General features: G+C 42.4%; 1 protein-coding gene across 1 annotated transcript in view; it reads right to left on the bottom strand.

Moving 5' to 3' along the window:
• The window catches only part of tlcd2 (TLC domain containing 2), a 46,000-nt gene that overhangs the window by 5,024 nt on the left and 18,817 nt on the right, over positions 1-22,159 (bottom strand). Inside the window, exon 4 of the mRNA XM_014162720.3 lies at positions 145-313. Within this exon, the coding sequence (XP_014018195.1) occupies positions 145-313 (169 nt within the window). The remainder of the gene's footprint in view (positions 1-144; positions 314-22,159) is intronic.

Here is a 22,159-nt window from a genome sequence, read left to right as displayed (position 1 = left end):
TATGACAGTTGAAAGGTCATGTAACCAAACCACTTAATGGCAACACCTCATGATGTGAAGTTATAGATAATAAATGTCTAGCACAAGCTAGCTGTTCATAAAAAAGATCCTTTCATCATTGAAACCTTATGAACGTGACAGTACCTAGGTTGACCATGCTGTTGATGCGGTAGAGGTCGCCCTCTGCTAGGTTGGCCATGCGTAAGATCTGCCGCAGGTGGAGGAACACAGAGTTGATCTCAACCAGGAGGGCCACCACAGCAAAGCCCACGTAGCGACCGGTCAGGACGGTGATGCCGAAACAGCTGATCACCTAGGAGGACGAGAGAGAGCGAGAGGGAGAATGAGAGGAAAGTTAGACACCGAGTGGCAGTGATTTAGTCAAATTCCTAAACCTAGAGTTTGACTTAAGTCCTAAGTCCCTAGCTTTCGAGCCCAGGTCTGAGTCAACTCACGAGTCCTAACATAACAAACAAACAACCTACTCATCTACCCAGAAGTCACATGGTTAACCATCATCTCATGAGGTAGTGGTGGGATGACTGGGATCTCATGACTTAGGTCATGTCCACCATATTAACCACGGTGCAAAACGCACCACATCCCATGAGGTAGTGGTGGGATGACTGGGATCTCATGACTTAGGTCATGTCCACCATATTAACCACGGTGCAAAACGCACCACATCCTGTGACCATCTGACTCAAAGCACTACAGACTTTTTATGTATTTATCATAAACATTGTATTATTTCCAAGAAAATTTCATGCAGTTAGATTATCATAACAAGCCTTTGTTTGTTTTTCCTTTATTTGCTTGTCAGATACATGCCTTTGAATGTCAAACACTGACTACTCTTTATTTAATTACATTGAGGAAGGTCATCATGCTTATCAAACATCTGCAAGGTCATGGTTATGAAATGAAAGTCTGAGGTTACAGCATATCAGATAGTCTTTGGTAACGGGGTGATGTAGTAGCGTTCTAGAACCAATAGGTGGCACCCAATGCCAGTCTACAATAGAGCCACTATAGAACGTGTACATACTGCTCTGTTATACAATAACTTCAGGGAAATATTTTGAATAATCTTTCATTAGACTGCAGCTGCCTTTACAAAGTCTGTATTGTGTTGTGTGTCAGAGTTAGATCAGTAAATCTCACATCCATTTTAGTTACTGTAGCAGACTGGAGGGCAGATTTATGTTTTCCCCAAAATATCCCATTGAGAACAACAATGCCCTAGCAGTCCAATGACCTGACCCTGTCCACACTGTTACTAACCCGAACCTTTCTCCACACTCCTGTCACTACTCTCAATTCAAACCACTGAATTACTCAGTCTGTCTCCCAAATGGCACCCTATTCCCAATATAGTGTGTGCGCACAAAAGTAGCAAACTACATAGGGAATAGGGTGCCATTTGAAACGCAGCTTTAATTCTGGGAGGCTGTAGACCATGTTACCTAGCAGTTACTGGCACACCGATGTAGCGATGTAAAGCACAAAGTCTCTTGTTAGGACACTCAAACATCCTCAATGGCTCAGTTGTGCGACTGAGCTTAACAATTAGGCAGGACCCAATGGAATTGCTTTCAGTGTGTGTATGTATGTATGTGGTGTGTGTGTGTGGCCCCAGGGGTGAGGCTGGAGTCAACAGACGAGGTGCCGTCCCTAAACTGACAAATGGTCATGGGATAAACAGCAGCACACACACTGAGGTCTAGTCTAAAGGTCAGCACACACACTGGCTAGTGGCTACCCCCTAAAGAGGAATAAAAAGACAGAAAGCGACGCTTACATGTAGCAACTCAGGTCCAAGCATGTCTGAATAATAAAACCTTTTTAGCCAGACTACCAGTAGGCCAGCACTGACGTGAGACACAGCATTATGTCCTATGTCCTGCTGCAGGCTGTGTGTATGTGTGTGTATATATAGAGGCCCTAATCCCATGCTGCTCTTAGCCAATAAGGTGTGTGTGACTCTTTCCCCAGGGAGAGAGAAGTTCCAGGTAAACACCCCGGTCTCTCATACATACACACTCACACTAAACTTCAACCTGTCTTATCGTTCCTCCAGGTCACACATCTCCTCTGGGACACTCAAAACAGGAACTGTCAAATAAAAGCCTTATAAAATGCTCTGATAAGAGACCTCATGGCCAGGATTCTGTTTACATGATCATCTATCACCTTGTAGCTCTCTCTGTGACGTCTTGTATGAGTGCTGTATGGTCTCTCAACGTTGATCCTTGGCACTCACTGTGTAGGCTGGTTCTCACTTCAGCTGAACATCAAGACAGACACGTACTAACTGTATGTATTAAGAATAACTGCTTGGTTAATTGGAACAAACATTTTTGAATCACCTATTTCAGAAATACTGTTTGATATTCAGACTCCATTTTGGTTACTTATCTGTGATACTTCAAATAGTAGAATTTGACCATGGATTATTGGTTGAAATAAAAAGCCTGCATACATAATGATTCCTGATGACCCTGGGACAATAGACTTAGCAGACTCATTGGAGATCCTACTATGTGTGTTTATGTCTGCTTGTATGGCCATGGCTTCCTTTATGATGTTTGAGGAGTGTCATTAGTGAGAGGTATCTTCAGTATAGACACTGATTGTAGTTTCCTCCCTGTCCTTGGGAAGGGAGGGGGTAATCAGAGCCATGTATATAATGACTGTATACTAATGACTGACTGTAATCATTGATAGAAGTGGGTGAGGAGGCACTCACTTAATAACCCCTTACACAAGCTCTACACTACAAAACCTTTATTCCCTACTATGACCCAGCGAAGCAGTCAGGCCATAATCAGGAAATGGTAGCCTCAAATCGCCACTGAGAGAGACAGGGGGACATCACTTGGCTCAAGCTCAGGCACATGGCTCTTTTTGTGGGGTATGATTAGGACCAGAGACCATAGACTAGGTCCTGGCTGGGTCCTGTCAGTTAACCAAATTAAATCAAACCATAAAAGGGGATGAACCCCAAAACCGTGCCCGACAGTGAGCCCTGGCTGGGGTTGAAGCTACTGTAATCCTCTCTCCCCTGTATCAGATAGACAGATAAGACAGTCCTGGACCATTAGAATGATTCAGCATTAGCAGGCTATCCCCTGCTAAGCCAGGGTCAGGCTGGGCGGCTAGCTGCTGGGTGGCTAGCTGCCTATTAACAGTGCCACAGATAGAGACAATTAGTGGAGGGCCAGGGGGATGAGACTGCTGGCAGGAGACCCAGTCTGTGACAGCATGGATGGGAAAGTGGGCACGGTGAGGTTAGCCTTGCTCTTACACTATGTGCTGCTGTGTCATGTTCAGTAGGGTACAACGTAGCAAAACGTTTTGAAATGGAAAGCTAAAATCAGCTGTAGAACCCTAGTTTCAAAGTATTTTCTCTCGTTTTGTGTATATTGAACTGGTTGGGGGTAAAGGAGATTGGGTAAAAACAGCTTGTGTTTGCGTGTGTTTCCTTAACCACAGTGAAGAATGGCAGATAAGGGAAAGATAGATCAAAGATGGCCGATATTGTTAAGGAAGACCCAAGGTGGCACACAGCACTGGCAGAGCGACAATGGCGGAGGATCTAAACAAAAGTGGCCTAGATACTCAATTTCTAGGAATAACAGATAATTGACTTGGGTGTTGATGAGCATTTAGATGCAACTTCATCCTACTAAGATTTGTAGAGTCATGGCCAAGATGGCAGAAAAAGATAAGGCAGCAGAAAAACCAAAATGTCAGCCAGGTGGGAATGGAACAGTCAGTCCATCTGTAGAGCATTGACCTCTCTCTGAGCCCCGAGAGGTTAACGCACCTCAAACCAAACCTGTTTCCCTGGTTACAGATGATGACATGAAACCTCAGGACAAAAAAAAGGCCTCCAGAGTGAATCTTGGTAGCCTGAGCAGCCTGTTCTGTAGGTGATGAAATGAAGACAGTACACACACACCTAGAAGGTGGAGACAGAACAGGGATCGAGAGACTGATAAACAGCTTCTATCTCCAAGCCATCAGATTGTTAATCAGTCATCACTAGACAGCCTCCACCCAGAACCCTGCCCTGAACTTTAGACACTGTTACTAGCTGGCTATGACCCGGTTACTCAACCCTGCACCTTAGAGACTGCTGGCCTATGTACAGTTGATGTCGGAAGTTTACATACACTTAGGTTGGAGTCATTAAAACTCGTTTTTCAACCACTCCACAAATTTCTTGTTAACAAACTATAATTTTGGCAAGTCGGTTAGGACATCTACTTTGTGCATGACACAAGTCATTTTTCCAACAATTGTTTACAGACAGATTATTTCACTTATAATTCACTGTATCACAATTCCAGTGGGTCAGAAGTTTACATACATGAGGTTCACTGTACCTTTAAATAGCTTGGAAAATTCCAGAAAATTATAGCATGGCTTTAGAAGCTTCTGATAGGCTAATATAGTCAATTGGAGTCAATTGGAGGTGTACCTGTGGATGTATTTCAAGGCCTACCTTCAAACTCAGTGCCTCTTTGCTTGACATCATGGGAAAATCAAAAGAAATCAGCCAAGACCTCAGAAAAAAAATTGTAGACCTCCACAAGTCTGGTTCATCCTTGGGAGCAATTTCCAAACGCCTGAAGATACCACGTTCATCTGTAGAAACAATAGTATGCAAGCATAAACACCATGGGACCACGCAGCAGTCTCACCGCTCAGGAAGGAGACGCGTTCTGTCTCCTGGAGATGAACGTACTTTGGTGCGAAAAGTGCAAATCAATCCTTGAACAACAACAAAGGACCTGGTGAAGATGCTGGAGGAAAGAGATACAAAAGTATCTATATCCACAGTAAAACTAGTCCTATATCGATATAATCTGCAAGGCCGCTCGGCACGGAAGACGCCACTGCTCCAAAACCGCCCCAAAAAAGCCAGACTACGGTTTGCAGCTGCACATGGGGACAAAGATCGTACTTTTTGGAGAAATTTCCTCTGGTCTGATGAAACAAAAATCGAACTGTTTGGCCATAATGACCATCGTTATGTTTGGAGGAAAAAGGGGGAGGCTTGCAAGCCGAAGAACACCATCTCAACCGTGAAGCACATGGGTAGCAGCATCATGTTATGGGGGTGCTTTGCTGCAGGAGGGACTGGTGTGCTTCACAAAATAGATGGCATCATGAGGATGGAAAATGATATGAATATATTGAAGCAACATCTCAAGACATCAGTCAGGAAGATAAAGCTTGGTCGCAAATGGGTCTTCCAAATGGACAATGACCCCAAGCATACTTCCAAAGGTGTGGGAAAGTGGCTTAAGGACAAAGTCAAGGTATTGGAGTGGCCATCACAAAGCCCTGACCTCAATCCTATAGAAAACCTGTGGGCAGAACTGAAAAAGCGTGTGCGAGCAAGGAGGCCTACAAACCTGACTCAGTTACACCAGCTCTGTCAGGAGTGTCGTGTCTTTGGGCATCATTAACTTGAAGACATGTTTATCAAATAACTCTCTGTAATTATCATTACGCGATTAACTGATTAATCGTGTAACTGTAATTAACTAGGAGGTCGGGGCACCAAGGAAAATATTACACAGTTATAATTTTCCTAATATAACTGTCAGATATTATAACATTATATATTATAAGATCTGATCTAGTATCTTCTTGTTTTAATGATGTGTTATTACCTCGTGTCCAGTCTCATTCCAAACGTCGTAAATTGTTGTTATCTGCACGAACCCAGTCTTCACTAAGTCATCCATACATCAATTGTCTTAAATCATTTATTTACTAAACTAAGTAATTCACAGAAAGCATACAAAACAGTAGGTATCGTTACAAAGCAATGGTAGCGGAATGTGCCCTAGTGGGCTAAACCGGCATGGCGGCTTGTTAAACAAAAGAGTAGTGGGGGGTCAGCTGAGAAGACCCTACAGAGTTGATAAATATTAACAATTGATATGCTAATCCTTTGCACATGAACGCTCACTCATTCGGAAACAATTGCAATCAATATATATATATATATATATATATATATATATATATATATATATATATATTTACGCTCAGTGTGTCGTCGTGATCTTTGTTGGAAGGTTCGTCCTGTTGGAGAGTTCCCTCTCTCTCTCTCCCTCTCTCTCGGTTAGAATAGATATTTCAAAGCGACATTCATTAATGTCGTTATAGAATGGATGTTTCGTCGGTCTTCGCGTTCAATGATACCGAATTTCTAGCTGCAGGCTAGTAATTAATATCAAAAGACTTGTTATTATTCTGTCGGTATTGATAGTCTAAAAGTTTAACCACGTGGTATGGTTAAAGTTCAGTAGAGGGATGCATGGTCAAACCTATTGGCCAACTCGTAATGGAGTGGAGGCCTGGTCTGAAGAAAGTAATTCTGGGTGGGGCTTATATACTGAACGTAGAAAAGGCTGTCACATGACACCTTGTCCTGTCTGTGTCCCTGGGGGCGTGCCGATGACTTAGTTAAGCTTTGAACAGACATACAATTCTCTCACATTAACATATATACATAGCATCTCAACATATTCCAAATAGCTTTATCCTTATTCATACATTTTATACAACCATTTGATGTAAGTCTCATCGCTAAGGCTAGTATATAAACCTTAGTATGGTAATATGGCCATATTGTCTCTAATGAGTTTCACAAAATTGTACCAAACGGACCAGTTCGTAGCTGGATTCTTCACCGATCTTTTATACCTTCTCCAGAACATAAATGTCGTTCGGTTCTCCAATCCTGTGAGGTGGAAGAATCCTTTGTTCTCTATACGAAACCCACTCTGTCTCAAAACTGTGGCCTGTTAGGCAGGACATTCCCTTTGGAATTTACGACCGCCTTCACACAGCCTTGTGTCAGAAGTATAGAGGTCGGGGGATGGTGCATAGAAAACCCAGAGGGGAACGTAATGACAGGAGGAATGGGCCAAAATTCACCCAACTTATTGTGGGAAGCTTGTGAAAACAAGCTTGTTTCCACAAGCTTGTGGAAACAACCTTCCCACAATAAGTTGGGTGAATTTTGGCCCATTCCTCCTGACAGAGCTGGTATAACTGAGTCAGGTTTGTAGGCCTCCTTGCTCGCACACGCTACCCGAAACGTTTTGACCCAAGTGAAACAATTTAAAGGCAATGCTACCAAATACTAATTGCGTGTATGTAAACTTCTGACCCACTGGGAATGTGATGAAAGAAATAAACGCTGAAATAAATCAATCATTCTCTCGACTATTATTCTGACATTTCACATTCTTAAAATAAAGAGGTGATCCTAACTGACCTAAAAAAGGGCATTTTTACTAGGATTAAATGTCAGGAATTGTGAAAAACTAAGTTTAAATGTATTTGGCTAAGGTGTACGTAAACTTCCGACTTCAACTGTACATAGAGTCATTGAACACTGGTCACTTTAATAATGTTAACATAGCGATTTACCCACTTTATATGTATATAATGTATTCTAGTCATGGCTCATCCTATATAACTACTGCTATACATACAGTACCAGTCAAAAGTTGACACACCAACTAATTCAAGGGTTTTTCTTTCTTTTTATTTTCTACATTGTAGAATAATAGTGAAGAAATCAAAACTATGAAATCATACATATGGAATAATGTAGTAACCAAAAAAAGTGTTAAACAAATCAAAATATATTTTATATTTGAGATTCTTCAAAGTAGCCACCCTTTGCCTTGATGACAGCTTTGTACACTCTTGGCATTCTTTCAACCAGTTTCATGAGGTAGTCACCTGGAATGCATTTAAATTAACAGGTGTACCTTGTTAAAAGTTAATTTGTGGAATTTCTTTCCTTCTTAATGCATTTCAGACAATCAGTTGTGTTGTGACAAGGTACGGTGGGTATACAGTAGTTAGCACTATTTGGTCAAATACCAAGTCCATATTTTGGCAAGAACAGCTCAAATAAGCAAAGAGAAACGATAGGCTATCATTACTTTAAGACATCAAGGTCAGTCAATCCGGAACATTTCAAGAACTTTTCAAGTTTCTTCAAGTGCAGTCACAAAAACCATCAAGCGCTATGATGAAACGGGCTCTCATGAGGACCACCACAGGATAGGAAGACCCAGAGTTACCTATACTATAGAGGATAAGTTCATTAGAGTTACCAACCTCAGAAATTGCAGCCCAAATCAATGCTTCAGAGTTCAAGTAACAGACAAATCAACATCAACATCAACCTACTTTTGGTAACTATATGATTCCATATGTGTTATTTCATAGTTTAATGTCTTCACTATTATTCTACAATGTAGAAAATAGTAAAAATATACAAAACCCCTTTTAATTTAATTTTATTTCACCTTTATTTAACCAGGTAGGCCAGTTGAGAACAAGTTCTCATTTATAACTGCGACCTGGCCAAGATAAAGCAAAGTAGTGCGACACAAACAACAGAGTTACACATGGAATAAACAAACATTCAGTCAATAACACAATAGAAAAAGTATATATAATACACCTGTATTTCTACTTCCACATCATCATCTGCACATCTATCACTCCAGTGTTAATTTGTTAAATTGTAATTACTTCGCTACTATGGCCTATTTATTGCCTTACCTCTGCACGCCATTTGCACACACTGTATATAGACTTTTTGTATTGTGTTATTGACTGTATGTTTGTTTATTAAATGTGTAACTGTGTTGTTGTTTGTGTCGCACTGCTTTGCTTTATCTTGGCCAGGTCGCAGTTGTAAATGAGAACTTGTTCTCAACTGGCCTACCTGGTTAAATAAAGGTGAAATTAAAAATAAATTAAAAATATACAGTGAGGGAAAAAAGTATTGGATCCCCTGCTTATTTTATACGTTTGCTCACTGACAAAGAAATGATCAGTCTATAATTTTAATGGTAGGTTTATTTGAACAGTGAGAGACAGAATAACAACAAAAAAATCCAGAAAAACAAATGTTAAAAATGTTATAAATTGATTTGCATTTTAATGAGGGAAATAAGTATTTGACCCCTCTGCAAAACATGACTTAGTACTTGGTGGCAAAACCCTTGTTGGCAATCACAGAGGTCAGACGTTTCTTGTAGTTGGCCACCAGGTTTGCACACATCTCAGGAGGGATTTTGTCCCACTCCTCATTTGCAGATCTTCTCCAAGGCATTATGGTTTCGAGGCTGACGTTTGGCAACTCAAACCTTCAGCTCCCTCCACAGATTTTCTATGGGATTAAGGTCTGGAGACTGGCTAGGCCACTCCAGGACCTTAACGTGCTTCTTCTTGAGCCACTCCTTTGTTGCCTTGGCCGTGTGTTTTGGGTCATTGTCATGCTGGAATACCCATCCACGACCCATTTTCAATGCCCTGGCTGAGGGAAGGAGGTTCTCACCCAAGATTTGACGGTACATGGCCCCGTCCATCGTCCCTTTGATGCGGTGAAGTTGTCCTGTCCCCTTAGCAGAAAAACACCCCCAAAGCATAATGTTTCCATCTCCATGTTTGACGGTGGGGATGGTGTTCTTGGGGTCATAGGCAGCATTCCTCCTCCTCCAAACACGGCGAGTTGAGTTGATGCCAAAGAGCTCCATTTTGGTCTCATCTGACCACAACACTTCACCCAGTTGTCCTCTGAATCATTCAGATGTTCATTGGCAAACTTCAGACGGGCATGTATATGTGCTTTCTTGAGCAGGGGGACCTTGCGGGCGCTGCAGGATTTCAGTCCTTCACGGCGTAGTGTGTTACCAATTGTTTTCTTGATGACTATGGTCCCAGCTGCCTTGAGATCATTGACAAGATCCTCCCGTGTAGTTCTGGGCTGATTCCTCACCGTTCTCATGATCATTGCAACTCCACGTGGTGAGATCTTGCATGGAGCCACAGGCCGAGGGAGATTGACAGTTCTTTTGTGTTTCTTCCATTTGTGAATAATCGCACCAACTGTTGTCACCTTCTCACTAAGCTGTTTGGCGATGGTCATATAGCCCATTCCAGCCTTGTGTAGGTCTACAATCTTGTCCCTGACATCCTTGGAGAGCTCTTTGGTCTTGGCCATGGTGGAGAGTTTGGACTCTGATTGATTGATTGCTTCTGTGGACAGGTGTCTTTTATACAGGTAACAAACTGAGATTAGGAGCACTCCCTTTAATAGTGTGCTCCTAATCTCAGCTCGTTACCTGTATAAAAGACACCTGGGAGCCAGAAATCTTTCTGATTGAGAGGGGGTCAAATACTTATTTCCCTCATTAAAATGCAAATCAATTTATAACATTTTTGACATGTGTTTTTCTGGATATTTTTGTTGTTATTCTGTCTCTCACTGTTGAAATAAACCTACCATTAAAATTATAGACTGATCATTTCTTTGACAGTGGGCAAACGTACAAAATCAGCAGGGGATCAAATACTTTTTTCCCCTCACTGTATATATACAGTGTGTGCAAATGTCGTAAGGAGGTAAGGTAATAAACAGGCCATAGTAGGGAAGTAATTACAATTTGCAAGTTAACACTGGAGTGATAGAGGTTCAGATGATGATGTGCAAGTAGAAATACTGGTGCGCAAAAGAGCAAAAAAGTAAATAAAAACATAATTTTCCATCCTCATGATGCCATCTATTTTGTGAAGTGCACCAGTCCCTCCTGCATCAAAGCACCCCCACAACATGATGCTACCACCCCTGTGCTTCACGGTTGGGATGGTGTCTTTGGCTTGCAAGCCTCCCCCTTTTCCCTCCAAACATAACGATGGTCATTATGGCCAAACAGTTATATTTTTTGTTTCATCAGACCAGAGGCCATTTCTCTAAAAAGTACAATCTTCGTCCCCATGTGCAGTTGCAAACCGTAGTCTGGCTTTTTTATGGTGGTTTTGGAGCAGTGGCTTCTTCCTTGCCGAGCGGCCTTTCAGGTTATGTCGATATAGGACTCGTTTTACTTTGGATATAGATACTTTTGTACCCGTTTCCTCCAGCATCTTCACAAGGTCCTTTGCTGCTGTTCTGGGATTGATTTGTACTTTTCGCACCAAGTGAATTATAAAAGGGAAATAATCTGTCTGTAAACAATTGTTGGAAAAATGACTTGTGTCATGTACACAGTAGATGTCTTAACCGACTTGCCAAAACTATAGTTTGTTAACAAGAAATTTGTGGAGTGGTTGAAAAACACATTTTAATGACTCCAACCTAAGTGTATGTAAACGTCCGACTTCAACTGTGTTACACTAGCGTGCTTGGGGGTTAACTTCCTTAAGGGGATGTCAGGCAGGTTAGGAACCTGATGAGGAAGGCTGGCTGGAAAAGGTAAACAGTCAGATTCTGATATGTCTTCATTTCTTGTTCTTTCTTTTTTTTGTTTTACTTTTGGATTATGTGTGTGTTGTTATTGTATTGCTAGATATTGCTGCATTGTTGGAGAGATAACATCTTCAAAACTGTGCAGGCGACCATTACATTTTGATTTCATTTGACAAATACCCCCCCACGCCAAAGTTTTGTGTGTCTCATCTTAGTGCATGGTCAAAGGTGAAGGTAAACAGCGTTTGTGATGGCCAGTCCTCAATGCAGCGCAGTATGTGTAATGTAAACATGGGGCCAGGGAGCAGGCACATTCCTCACAGGGCCTAAATATAACAGGAAGGCATAAACACCACTCAGACCCTGACTCCCTGTATCACGCACATGTACACACACTTCACACACTCAAGCATGCCAAACACAAGATGGGGTGTTAGGTGTTTGATGCTTTTGTGTACAAAGCTAATGATTAGTCTACTGATAAGAGTGTGGGTTGCCTAGTATAGTGGCCTCTAGCTGTGAAGAACATAGCAACAGCAGGAGTTCTGTGTCATCTCGACTAGTCATGATTCTAAGAATCAAAATGGTAACAGGCTTTTACTGTAAAGTTGGGTTGCACACCCAGTCTGGTAGGCACACACACACAGCCCCGTAAACAACACTGCATTCAACACTCATTACAACACTCACCAGCCCCCACCAAAAAAACAGGCCTGTTCTCCCTATCGGCTGGTCCCAGAGTGCAGTTTACTGACTAATAACACCACGCTCCATAGCGACCATCACACTCAAACAGAGTTACTCTGATAGCAACGGGTCAATACTGGACTGGAGTAGACGGATGGAGCTTTTCCATTTTTTCCAGTGGGGGATATTGAAAGGGAAGGGGAAATGGGCTAGGGAAGTCTATGGTAAGGAACTAAATGGGAAAGCCTATGGAAACCATCCTGTCTTGTATAAAGCAGGGCCAGGGTGTGGTTCAGGAGAAGAAGTTTTATGTACAGTATGTACGTGTAGCGAGGGGTCAAAGTCTACACGTAAAAAAAAGTGTATGAACCATCATGTTCACACAAACCCCCCACCCCCACACACTTGCATGAACACAAACACACATCCACGTTACAGAAAACAACCCACATCCGCAGTAGTAGATACTGTGATGACCCTTCTAGGGCTGATCAGGGTTAATGCCACAGTCAACGAATGACCATAGATTTAGAAAAAACCAAAACATTGTGTGTATGCTGTGCATCCACAGTTAGTAATGGTAAACTACAAAAAAAGTTGTGTTTTCATCATGAAATGTGTTTCGAAAGGTTGCTGTGACATTCATACTCAAATCACTAGTCCTCACTAGTGGTTGCCAGGTGATAGGTGTGGAAGTGTTAATTGGTTTTGGTGACTCACCTCACCTAACTTTCTCCTAGATGTTGATTAGTATAGAAGCTACTTCAAAAACGATGTACCTACACTACTCAGTGACCACTTGACTGTATATGTACACTACAGACTACTGTCAGTGTAACAATACATTTATCCTATGAATACTTGTGCTTTACGTTTTGAGCAAATTCAAATGTTTCCATAACTACCCAGCATACATTTAAATGGTGTGTTATCCGAACGACTGTTACTGAACTAAATATAGGAATTTCCCTATACACATGTTGGAATCTGGGATTGTCTTTTGAGTACATCCTCTTCTCCCAAGACTGCACACACTACATAGTTGCTGGAAAACCGTAGACATAAATGCTTTGGAATTCACAGCTATCCTTCTGGCTGGCAGCCAAGTATCTCTCTCTCCCGCTCCCTCTAAATAAAATACAATTTAATTGGTCACATACACGTGTTTAGCAGATGTTATTGTGTGTGTAGCAAAATGCTTGCGTTTCAAGCTCTGACAGTACAGTAATATCTAACAAGTAATATCTAACAATGTCACATTTACATTACATTTACATTTAAGTCATTTAGCAGACGCTCTTATCCAGAGCGACTTACAAATTCAAGTCACAACATATACCCAATACACATAAATCTAAGTAAAGGAATGGAATTAGGAATATATAAATATATGGACAGGCAATGTCAGAGCGGCATAGACTAAGATACAGTAGAATAGTATAGAATACAGTATATACATATGAGATGAGTAATGCAAGCTATGTAAACATTAAAGTGCCTAGTGTTCCATTTATTAAAGTGGCAGTGATTTCAAGTCTATGTATGTAGGCAGCAGCCTCTATGTGCTAGTGATGGCTATTTAACAGTCTGATGGCCTTGAGACTGAAAAACAGCTTCGCTCTCGGTCCCAGCTTTGATGCACCTGTACTGACCTCGCCTTCTGGGTGATACAGGCAGTGGCTCGGGTGGTTGTTGTCCCTGATGATCTTTTTGGCCTTCCTGTGACATCGGGTGCTATAGGTGTCCTGGAGGGCAGGTAGTTTGCCCCCGATGATGCGTTGGGCAGACCGTACCGTCCTCTGGAGAGCCCTGCTTCCTCCTATAGCGTCACCTTGACTACAGTATGAAGTCAGTAAAGACCAACTCCCTCATTCTGTTCTCCCTGAGCCTGGCTCTCCGGTTTCTGAATGTAGCGGATTCCTTGAAGAACCGCATTCCTGGTTGCCATGCCAACGTCTCACAACAGTCACTCTGTTGAAGCACATCTGGATTTCCTGCCCAACCTCTTAGCAACAGAATAATGTTTATGACAATGTGGGTTCTTCCTGACAATGTGGACACTTCATAACAATGTAGGGACGTCATGACTTCGCAGAGACTTTTTCTCTAGGGGACGTTGTTGGCATTCTTATTGTCAGGCCCTAGGCACAATAATTATGTTTCTGTCCAATACCAGTGTACAACAAAATGTTAAAAAGTTTACTGTTGAGGTATTTATTTATTCATTTTACCTTTATTTAACTAGGCAAGTAATTTACGAACAAATTCTTATTTTCAATGACGGCCTAGGAACAGTGGGTTAACTGCCTTGTTCAGGGGCAGAACGACAGATTTTTACCTCGTCAGCTCAGGGATTCGATCTTGCAACCTTTCGGTTACTAGTCCAACGCTCTAACCACTAGGCTACCTGCCAAGAAGATTTACTAGCACTTTTGAGAATTTTACTCATCTGCCCTGCATGTTTTATGGTTGACTGATTTCTAGTTAAGAGGCTGGTTCAATCTATGTGTGGATATTGGATGAGAGGGGTCTTAGATAGGCTGGTATCATTGGGTGAGTAGTTTACTGTATGGAACGACACTGAGGAATGGAAACAAGAAATGATTTACAAAATAAGGGAACACTGGACCTAGATGAAAACATGCACATGCATATAACTAACTACAGATCCCCATCGGTCTGTTGCAATGAGAAGGGGCAGAGGCTGTCTTGAGTGAGTGGATTTGGGGTGGATGGGGTGCTGTTTTGACTGTTTGGGTGTATGGGATATGGGGGCGGAGATCTGGGCTGAGCGTGTGTGAGAGGGGGTTCATGTGGAGACCAGATTTCTTCTGTCTGGAAACACATGCTGAGGAGAGAGGCAGAGGGATTTCCCTCCTCCAAAGAAATGTGGCCGCAAAACACACCACAACTCTCCCGCCAAGAATCTATAGATACATTCTCTGCCTCACCCCACTTTCCACTTCCTCTCCTTCACACTCAATCACATTATCCTTCTCTATTGTACTTCACAGTAGGTGGGTGTAAGCTTGGGAGTATGGCAGCCCAACTCAAAGTTGGTGTTCTCACTTTGGTAATTGTAAGTTCTAATAACATCCATGCAGTGATAGGGCTAAAACACATGAGGTTATAGCTCATAGCTCTAGGTTTAGGCAACATGTTGAAAGAGCTGAAACTTGCGCAAAAATTAATAGCAAGCGATACTCCTTCTGCCTCCTCAACCCACAGACTAGAACCCTGGCCAAAAAAGGAATGTCTGTGGAGCACATGAAGATCTCTGGAATATTTCTTTGGAAAATACATTCAGCAGCCTGCTATACAAATTAAATTGCTCCTGCTGACATTACTTCTTCAAGTCCAGGGACATTTTAGTGGTTTGTGAAAAGCAAACCACAATTTCACAAACCACATATTACAGAAAATGATGTTCATGAATTTACTTCCAAAGCAAATTCGAAATTATAACTCAACATGCTTTTTTTTTGCTTTTAGAGTACACTTAAGAGAGAGTAGGGATGAGAATGTTCAATAAGTTTGGAATGAAGAAGCAGAAGGCATGGCATGTACTACAGCTTTGGCGGCTGCTGTACTAAGGCTATATTAGGCTATACTAAGGCTATATTAGGCTGTACTAAGGCTATATTAGGCGGCGAGTCAGTGGAATCTGACAGAACGAGGGGACATGGAGAAAGACTGGTCTGCAGGTGTGGGAATATCAGGGTCTTTTGAGAAGAAGCCGAGAGGAGAGAAAGCGAGAGGACAGGAGATGAAAGGAGGAGAGGAGGAGAAGAGAAGCTGGCAGGCAGTAGGGGTATACAGTGTATTTGGAAAGTATTCAGACCCTTACCTTTTTCCACTTTGTTACATTACAGCCTTATTCTAAAATGTATTAAATAAAACAAATTCTCATCAATCTACACACAATACCCCATAATGGCAAAGAGAAAAAACAGGTTTAGACATTTTTGTAAATGTATTAAACCTAAAACCCAGAAAAATCAGATTTACATAAATATTCAGAACCTTTGCTATGAGACTCAAAATTGAGCTCAGGTGCATCCTGTTTCCATTGATCATCCTTGAGATGTTCTCCAAATTGATTGGATATGATTTGGAAAGACACACACCTGTCTACATAAGGTCCCACAGTTGACAGTGTATGTCAGAGCAAAAATCAAGCCATACGGTCAAATGAATTGTCAGAAGGGTACCTGGGGAAGGGTACCAAAGAATTTCTGCAGCAATGAAGGTCCCCATGAACACAGTGGCCTACATCCTTAAATGGAAGAAGTTTGAAACCACCAAGACCCTTTCTAGAGCTGGCCGCCCAGCCAAACTGAGCAATCGGGGGAGAAGGGTCTTGGTCAGGGTGGTGACCAAGAACCTGATGCTCACTCTGACAGAGCTCCAGAGTTCCTCTGTGGAGACGGGAGAATCTTCAACTCCACCAATTAGGCCTTTATGGTAGAGTGGCCAGACAGAAGCCACTCCTCAGTAAAAGGAACATTACAGCCCGCTTGCAGTTTGCCAAAAGGCACCTGAAGACTCTCAAACCATGAAACAAGATTCTCTGGTCTGATGAAACCAATATTGAAGTCTTTGAACCGAATGCCAAGTTTCACATATGGAGGAAACCAGGCACCATCCCTACGGTGAAGCATGGTGGTTACAGCATCATGCTGTGGGGATGTTTTCAGTAGCAGGAACTGCGAGACTAGTCAGGATCGAGGGAAAGATGAACAGAGCAAAGTACAGAGAGATTCTTGATGAAAATCTACTCTAGAGCGCTCAGGACCTCAGATCCTAAGCACACAGCCAAGACAACGCAGGAGTGGCTTCGGGACAAGTCGCTGTATGTCCTTGAGTGGCCCAGCCAGAGCCTGGACTTGATCAATCATCTCTGGAGAGACCTGAAAATAGCTGTGCAGTGACGCTCCCCCTCCAACCTGACAGAGCATGAGAGGATCTGCAGAGAAGAATGGGAGAAACTCCCCAAATACAGGTGCCAAGCTTGTAACGTCATACCCAAGAAGACTCGAGGCTGTAGACGTTGCCAAAGGTGCTGCAACAAAGTACTGAGTAAAGGGTCTGCTTTGTCATTGTGGGGTACTGTAGAATTAATCAATTTTAGAATAAGGCTGTAACAAAAAAATGTGGAAAAGTCAAGGGGTCTAAATACTTACCAAATGCCCTGTAGATACAGATGTAGTATGTAGGGGAATCGATGATAGTATATCTCAAAGATGGAACACAGCAGTCAAAATAACAGTTCGAGGGTAGCGCATGACACTCGCTTCCCTACCAGCACTAAGCACTACTAATAAGCAAACTCAATAATACGTAACGAGACAGGGATGAAAGCAATTTGTGTTGGAGGGAAACAGCAAACACTGTTGAAACCTTCAAAAACATCTCAGTCAGAGAGCGGTTGAACTAAGAGCGCAGCTATAGCGACTGCAATTAGAAAAGCAACTAGAGTCAAATTACATCTCCCCTGCTGACCTAAACATCTTAAATGAACTGCATTAGGCTCAATTCTATTTTCTAAATGCTTTTTTCAATAACTTCTGCAGCAGTGCTCTAGTATCTACTCACCCTCGTTCATAGCAACCTCAATATTTCCAATTGTCATGGCCAACTGGGGCAGCCTACATACAAGGAGGAGAGGGGAGCTTTTTACGGTAAATGTTTCCTTGTTTTTCCATGAACCCAGTCAAGGGCAGTGGCAACTCCAAAAATGTTTTTTATTTTTATTTTTTTCACCTTTATTTAACCAGGTAGGCCAGTTGGGAACAAGTTCTCATTTACAACTGCGACCTGGCCAAGATAAAGCAAAACAGTGTGACACAAACAACAACACAGAGTTACACATGGAATAAACAAACATACAGTCAATAATACAATAGAGAAAGTCTATATACAGTGTGTGCAAATGAGGTAGGATAAGGGGGTGAGGCAATAAATAGGCCATAGTGGCGAAATTATTACAGTATGGCAAATTAAACACTGGGGTGATAGATGTGCAGAAGATGAGTGTGCAAGTAGTGGTACTGGGGTGCAAAGGAGCAAAATAAATAAAATAAATAACAATATGGTGATGAGGTAGATGGATGGGCTATTTACAGTTTGGCTATGTACAGGTGAGCTGCTCTGATACCTGGTGCTTAAAGCTAGTGAGGGAGATATGAGTCTCCAGCTTCAGTGATTTTTGCAGTTCGTTCCAGTTATTGGCAGCAGAGAACTGGTAGGAAAGGTGGCCGAAGGAAGAATTGGCTATGGGGGTGACCAGTGAAATATACCTGCTGGAGCGCGTGCTGCGGGTAGGTGCTGCTATGGTGACCAGTGAGCTGAGATAAGGCGGGGCTTTACCTAGCAACGACTTATAGATGACCTGAAGCCAGTGGGTTTGGCGACGGATATGAAGCGAGGGCCAGCCAACGAGAGCAGACAGGTCGCAGTGGTGGGTATATGGGTATATGGGGTATATGGTATATGGGTATATGGTATATGGGTATATGGGGCTTTGGTGACAAAACGGATGGCACTGTGATAGACTGCATCCAATTTGCTGAGTAGAGTGTTGGAGGCTATTTTGTAAATGACATCGCCGAAGTCAAGGATCGGTAGGATAGTCAGTTTTACGAGGGTATGTTTGGCAGCATGAGTGAAGGATGCTTTGTTGCGAAATAGGAAGCCGATTCTAGATTTAATTTTGGATTGGAGATGCTTAATGTGAGTCTGGAAGAAGAGTTTACAGTCTAACCAGACACTTAGGTATTTGTAGTTGTCCACATATTCTAAGTCAGAACCGTCCTGAGTAGTGATGATGGACAGGTAGGTAGGTGTGGGCAGCGATCGGTTGAAGAGCATGCATTTAGTTTTGCTTGCATTTAAGAGCAGTTGGAGGCCACGGAAGGAGAGTTGTATGGCATTGAAGCTCGTCTGAATGTTAGTTAACCTGTTGGGGATAGGGGGCAGTATTTGCACGGCCGGATAAAAAACGTACCCGATTTAATCTGGTTACTACTCCTGCCCAGTAACTAGAATATGCATATAATTATTGGCTTTGGATAGAAAACACCCTAAAGTTTCTAAAACTGTTTGAATGGTGTCTGTGAGTATAACAGAACTCATATGGCAGGCAAAAACCTGAGAAGATTCCTTACAGGAAGTGGCCTGTCTGACAAGTTCTTGTTCTTCTTGACTCTCTTTATTGAAAACTGAGGATCTTTGCTGTAACGTGACACTTCCTACGGCTCCCATAGGCTCTCAGAACCCGGGAAAAAGCTGAATGATGTAATTCCAGCCCCAGGCTGAAAAACATTAGCGCCTTTGGTAAGTGGTCTACCAGAGGACCATCAGACTGATGCTCGTGCACGAGGGGATCCCATGTTTTTATTTTCTCTCTCTTTGAACGTAAACACGCTTTCCCGGTCGGAATATTATCGCTTTTTTACAAGAAAAATGGCATAAAAAATGATTTTAAACAGCGGTTGACATGCTTCGAAGTACGGTAATGGAATATTTAGACATTTTTTGTCACGAAACGCGTCGTGCGCGTCACCCTTCTTTACACTTCGGATAGTGTCTTGAACGCACGAACAAAACAGAGGATATTTGAACATAACTATGGATTATTTTGAACCAAACCAACATTTGTTATTGAAGTAGAAGTCCTGGGAGTGCATTCTGACGAAGAACAGCAAAGGTAATAACATTTTTCTTATAGTAAATCTGACTTTGGTGAGGGCTAAACTTGGTGGGTGTCTAAATAGCTAGCCCTGTGATGCCGGGCTATCTTCTTAGAATATTGCAAAATGTGCTTTCACCGAAAAGCTATTTTAAAATCGGACATAGCGAGTGCATAGAGGAGTTCTGTATCTATAATTCTTAAAATAATTGTTATGTTTTTTGTGAACGGGTATGCTAGTTCTGAACGTCACATGCTAATGTAAAAAGCTGGTTTTTGATATAAATATGAACTTGATTGAACAAAACATGCATGTATTGTATAAGATAATGTCCTAGGTGTGTCATCTGATGAAGATCATCAAAGGTTAGTGCTGCATTTAGCTGTGGTTTGGGTTTATGTGACATTATATGCTAACTTGAAAAATGGGTGTCTGATCATTTCTGGCTGGGTACTCTGCTGACATAATCTAATGTTTTGCTTTCGTTGTAAAGCCTTTTTGAAATCGGACAGTGTGGTTAGATTAACGAGAGTCTTGTCTTTAAAATGGTGTAAAATAGTCATATGTTCATAAGGTATTTGAATAACGCGCCACAGGATTCCACTGGCTGTTACGTAGGTGGGACGATCATCCCACCGACCCTAGAGAGGTTAACACAGTGTCCAAAGAAGGTCCAGAAGTATACAGAATGGTGTCGTCTGCATAGAGGTGGATCAGAGAATCACCAGCAGCAAGAGCGACATCATTGATATATACAGAGAAAAGAGTCGGCCTGAGGATTGAACCCTGTGGCACCCCCATAGAGACTGCCAGAGGTCCGGACAACAGGCCCTCCGATTTGACACACTGAACTCTGTCTGAGAAGTAGTTGGTGATCCAGGCGAGGCAGTCATTTGAGAAACCAAGGCTGTTGAGTCTGCCGATAAGAATGTGGTGATTGACAGAGTCGAATACAGCTGCACAGTATTGTCTCTTATCAATGGCGGTTATGATATCGTTTAGGACCTTGAGCGTGGCTGAGGTGCACCCATGACCAGCTCGGAAACCAGATTGCATAGCGGAGAAGGTACGGTGGGATTCAAAATGGTCGGTGATCTGTTTATTAACTTGGCTTTCGAAGACCTTAGAAAGGCAGGGTAGGATATATATAGGTCTGTAGCAGTTTGGGTCTAGAGTGTCTCCCCCTTTGAAGAGGGGGATGACCGCGGCAGCTTTCCAATCTTTGGGGGATCTCAGATGATACGAAAGAGAGGTTGAACAAGCTAGTAATAGGGGTTGCAACAATTTCGGCGGATAATTTTAGGAAGAGAGGCTCCAGATTGTCTAGCCCTGCTGATTTGTAGAGGTCCAGATTTTGCAGCTCTTTCAGAACATCAGCTATCTGGATTTGGGTGAAGGAGAAATGGGGGAGGCTTGGGCAAGTTGCAGTGAGGGGTGCCGGGCGGTTGACCGGGGTAGCCAGGTGGAAAGCATGGCCAGCCATAGAAAAATGTTTATTGAAATTCTCAATTATGTTACTGAAACTACAGCAGAAAACCCCTTGAAACAAAAAGCACCCCTGACAACTTCTGCAAATGCAAATATGGTGTTTGTCAGAATGTCTGTTTCCAGACCCTTATATCTTCTGTTATGAATCTTCCATATGCTCTTTCATACATATGACAGTTCCTCCTCAGTCAGATCTGAGTGGGGCAGTTTTGTGTTCATACGGGCGCCCTATTACTGGCACAGACGGCAGGACCTCCTGTTTCCCAAAGGAATGGAGGGGTCAGGGGTTGTTTGGGGGCTATACGAGGAGTCTCGTGTTGCTCTGTGTCAAACTGCCAGTGGAGTACCCATATGACATTGTAAGAGGACTCACGCCTTTCTTACCCAGTGAGCTCCACTTAAGTAGAAAAAAGTATAACGTTTCTATGGAACATTTGACTGTTATCCCCCCCACACAGTTACTAAGACTAGGCCATGTTCACTAGACATGAAATGGAAGAAAACGGTCTTCCAGCTGAACTTATCCAATAAGAAACTCTAGTTTATGTTTTACATTGCCCAACCATTCTGCTATGATACTGTACGCCCTGATGAATACGAGCCTGGTCGACGACTACTGGAACTTTCTACCAAAGCTTTGCCTTATGCTAACTCTTTAGCGTCAGTCCTTAGCTTGAGTCTTTGGTGTTGTTAAGTCTGCATTTCAGAGAAACCCATCTACAGCATTACAAAGTGAGTGACTAACCAAAATGACTTTCAGAGGATGAGGGGGTACGCCAAAAAGGCTGTTTTTTCAACAGACCGTAGAAATTGTCAACAAGGCATTACCCAAGACCAATGAAATGCTCCATTGAGATCTCAGATTCAGAAAAAGAGTTTCTCTCCCTTTACTTCTCACAAAAAAACACAAAACAATGTTCTTATTTATCATTACTGCCAGGCCCTGACCCCATCAGTAAACCACAGGGGGAGAGGAAGAGAGAGTGAGAGA

This window comes from Salmo salar, chromosome 20, assembly GCF_965601325.2.
Source record: "Salmo salar chromosome 20, fSalSal1, whole genome shotgun sequence".
NCBI lineage: Eukaryota > Metazoa > Chordata > Actinopteri > Salmoniformes > Salmonidae > Salmo > Salmo salar.
Note: the sequence above shows the minus strand (reverse complement) of the source record. Positions and strands in the feature narration are given on the sequence as shown.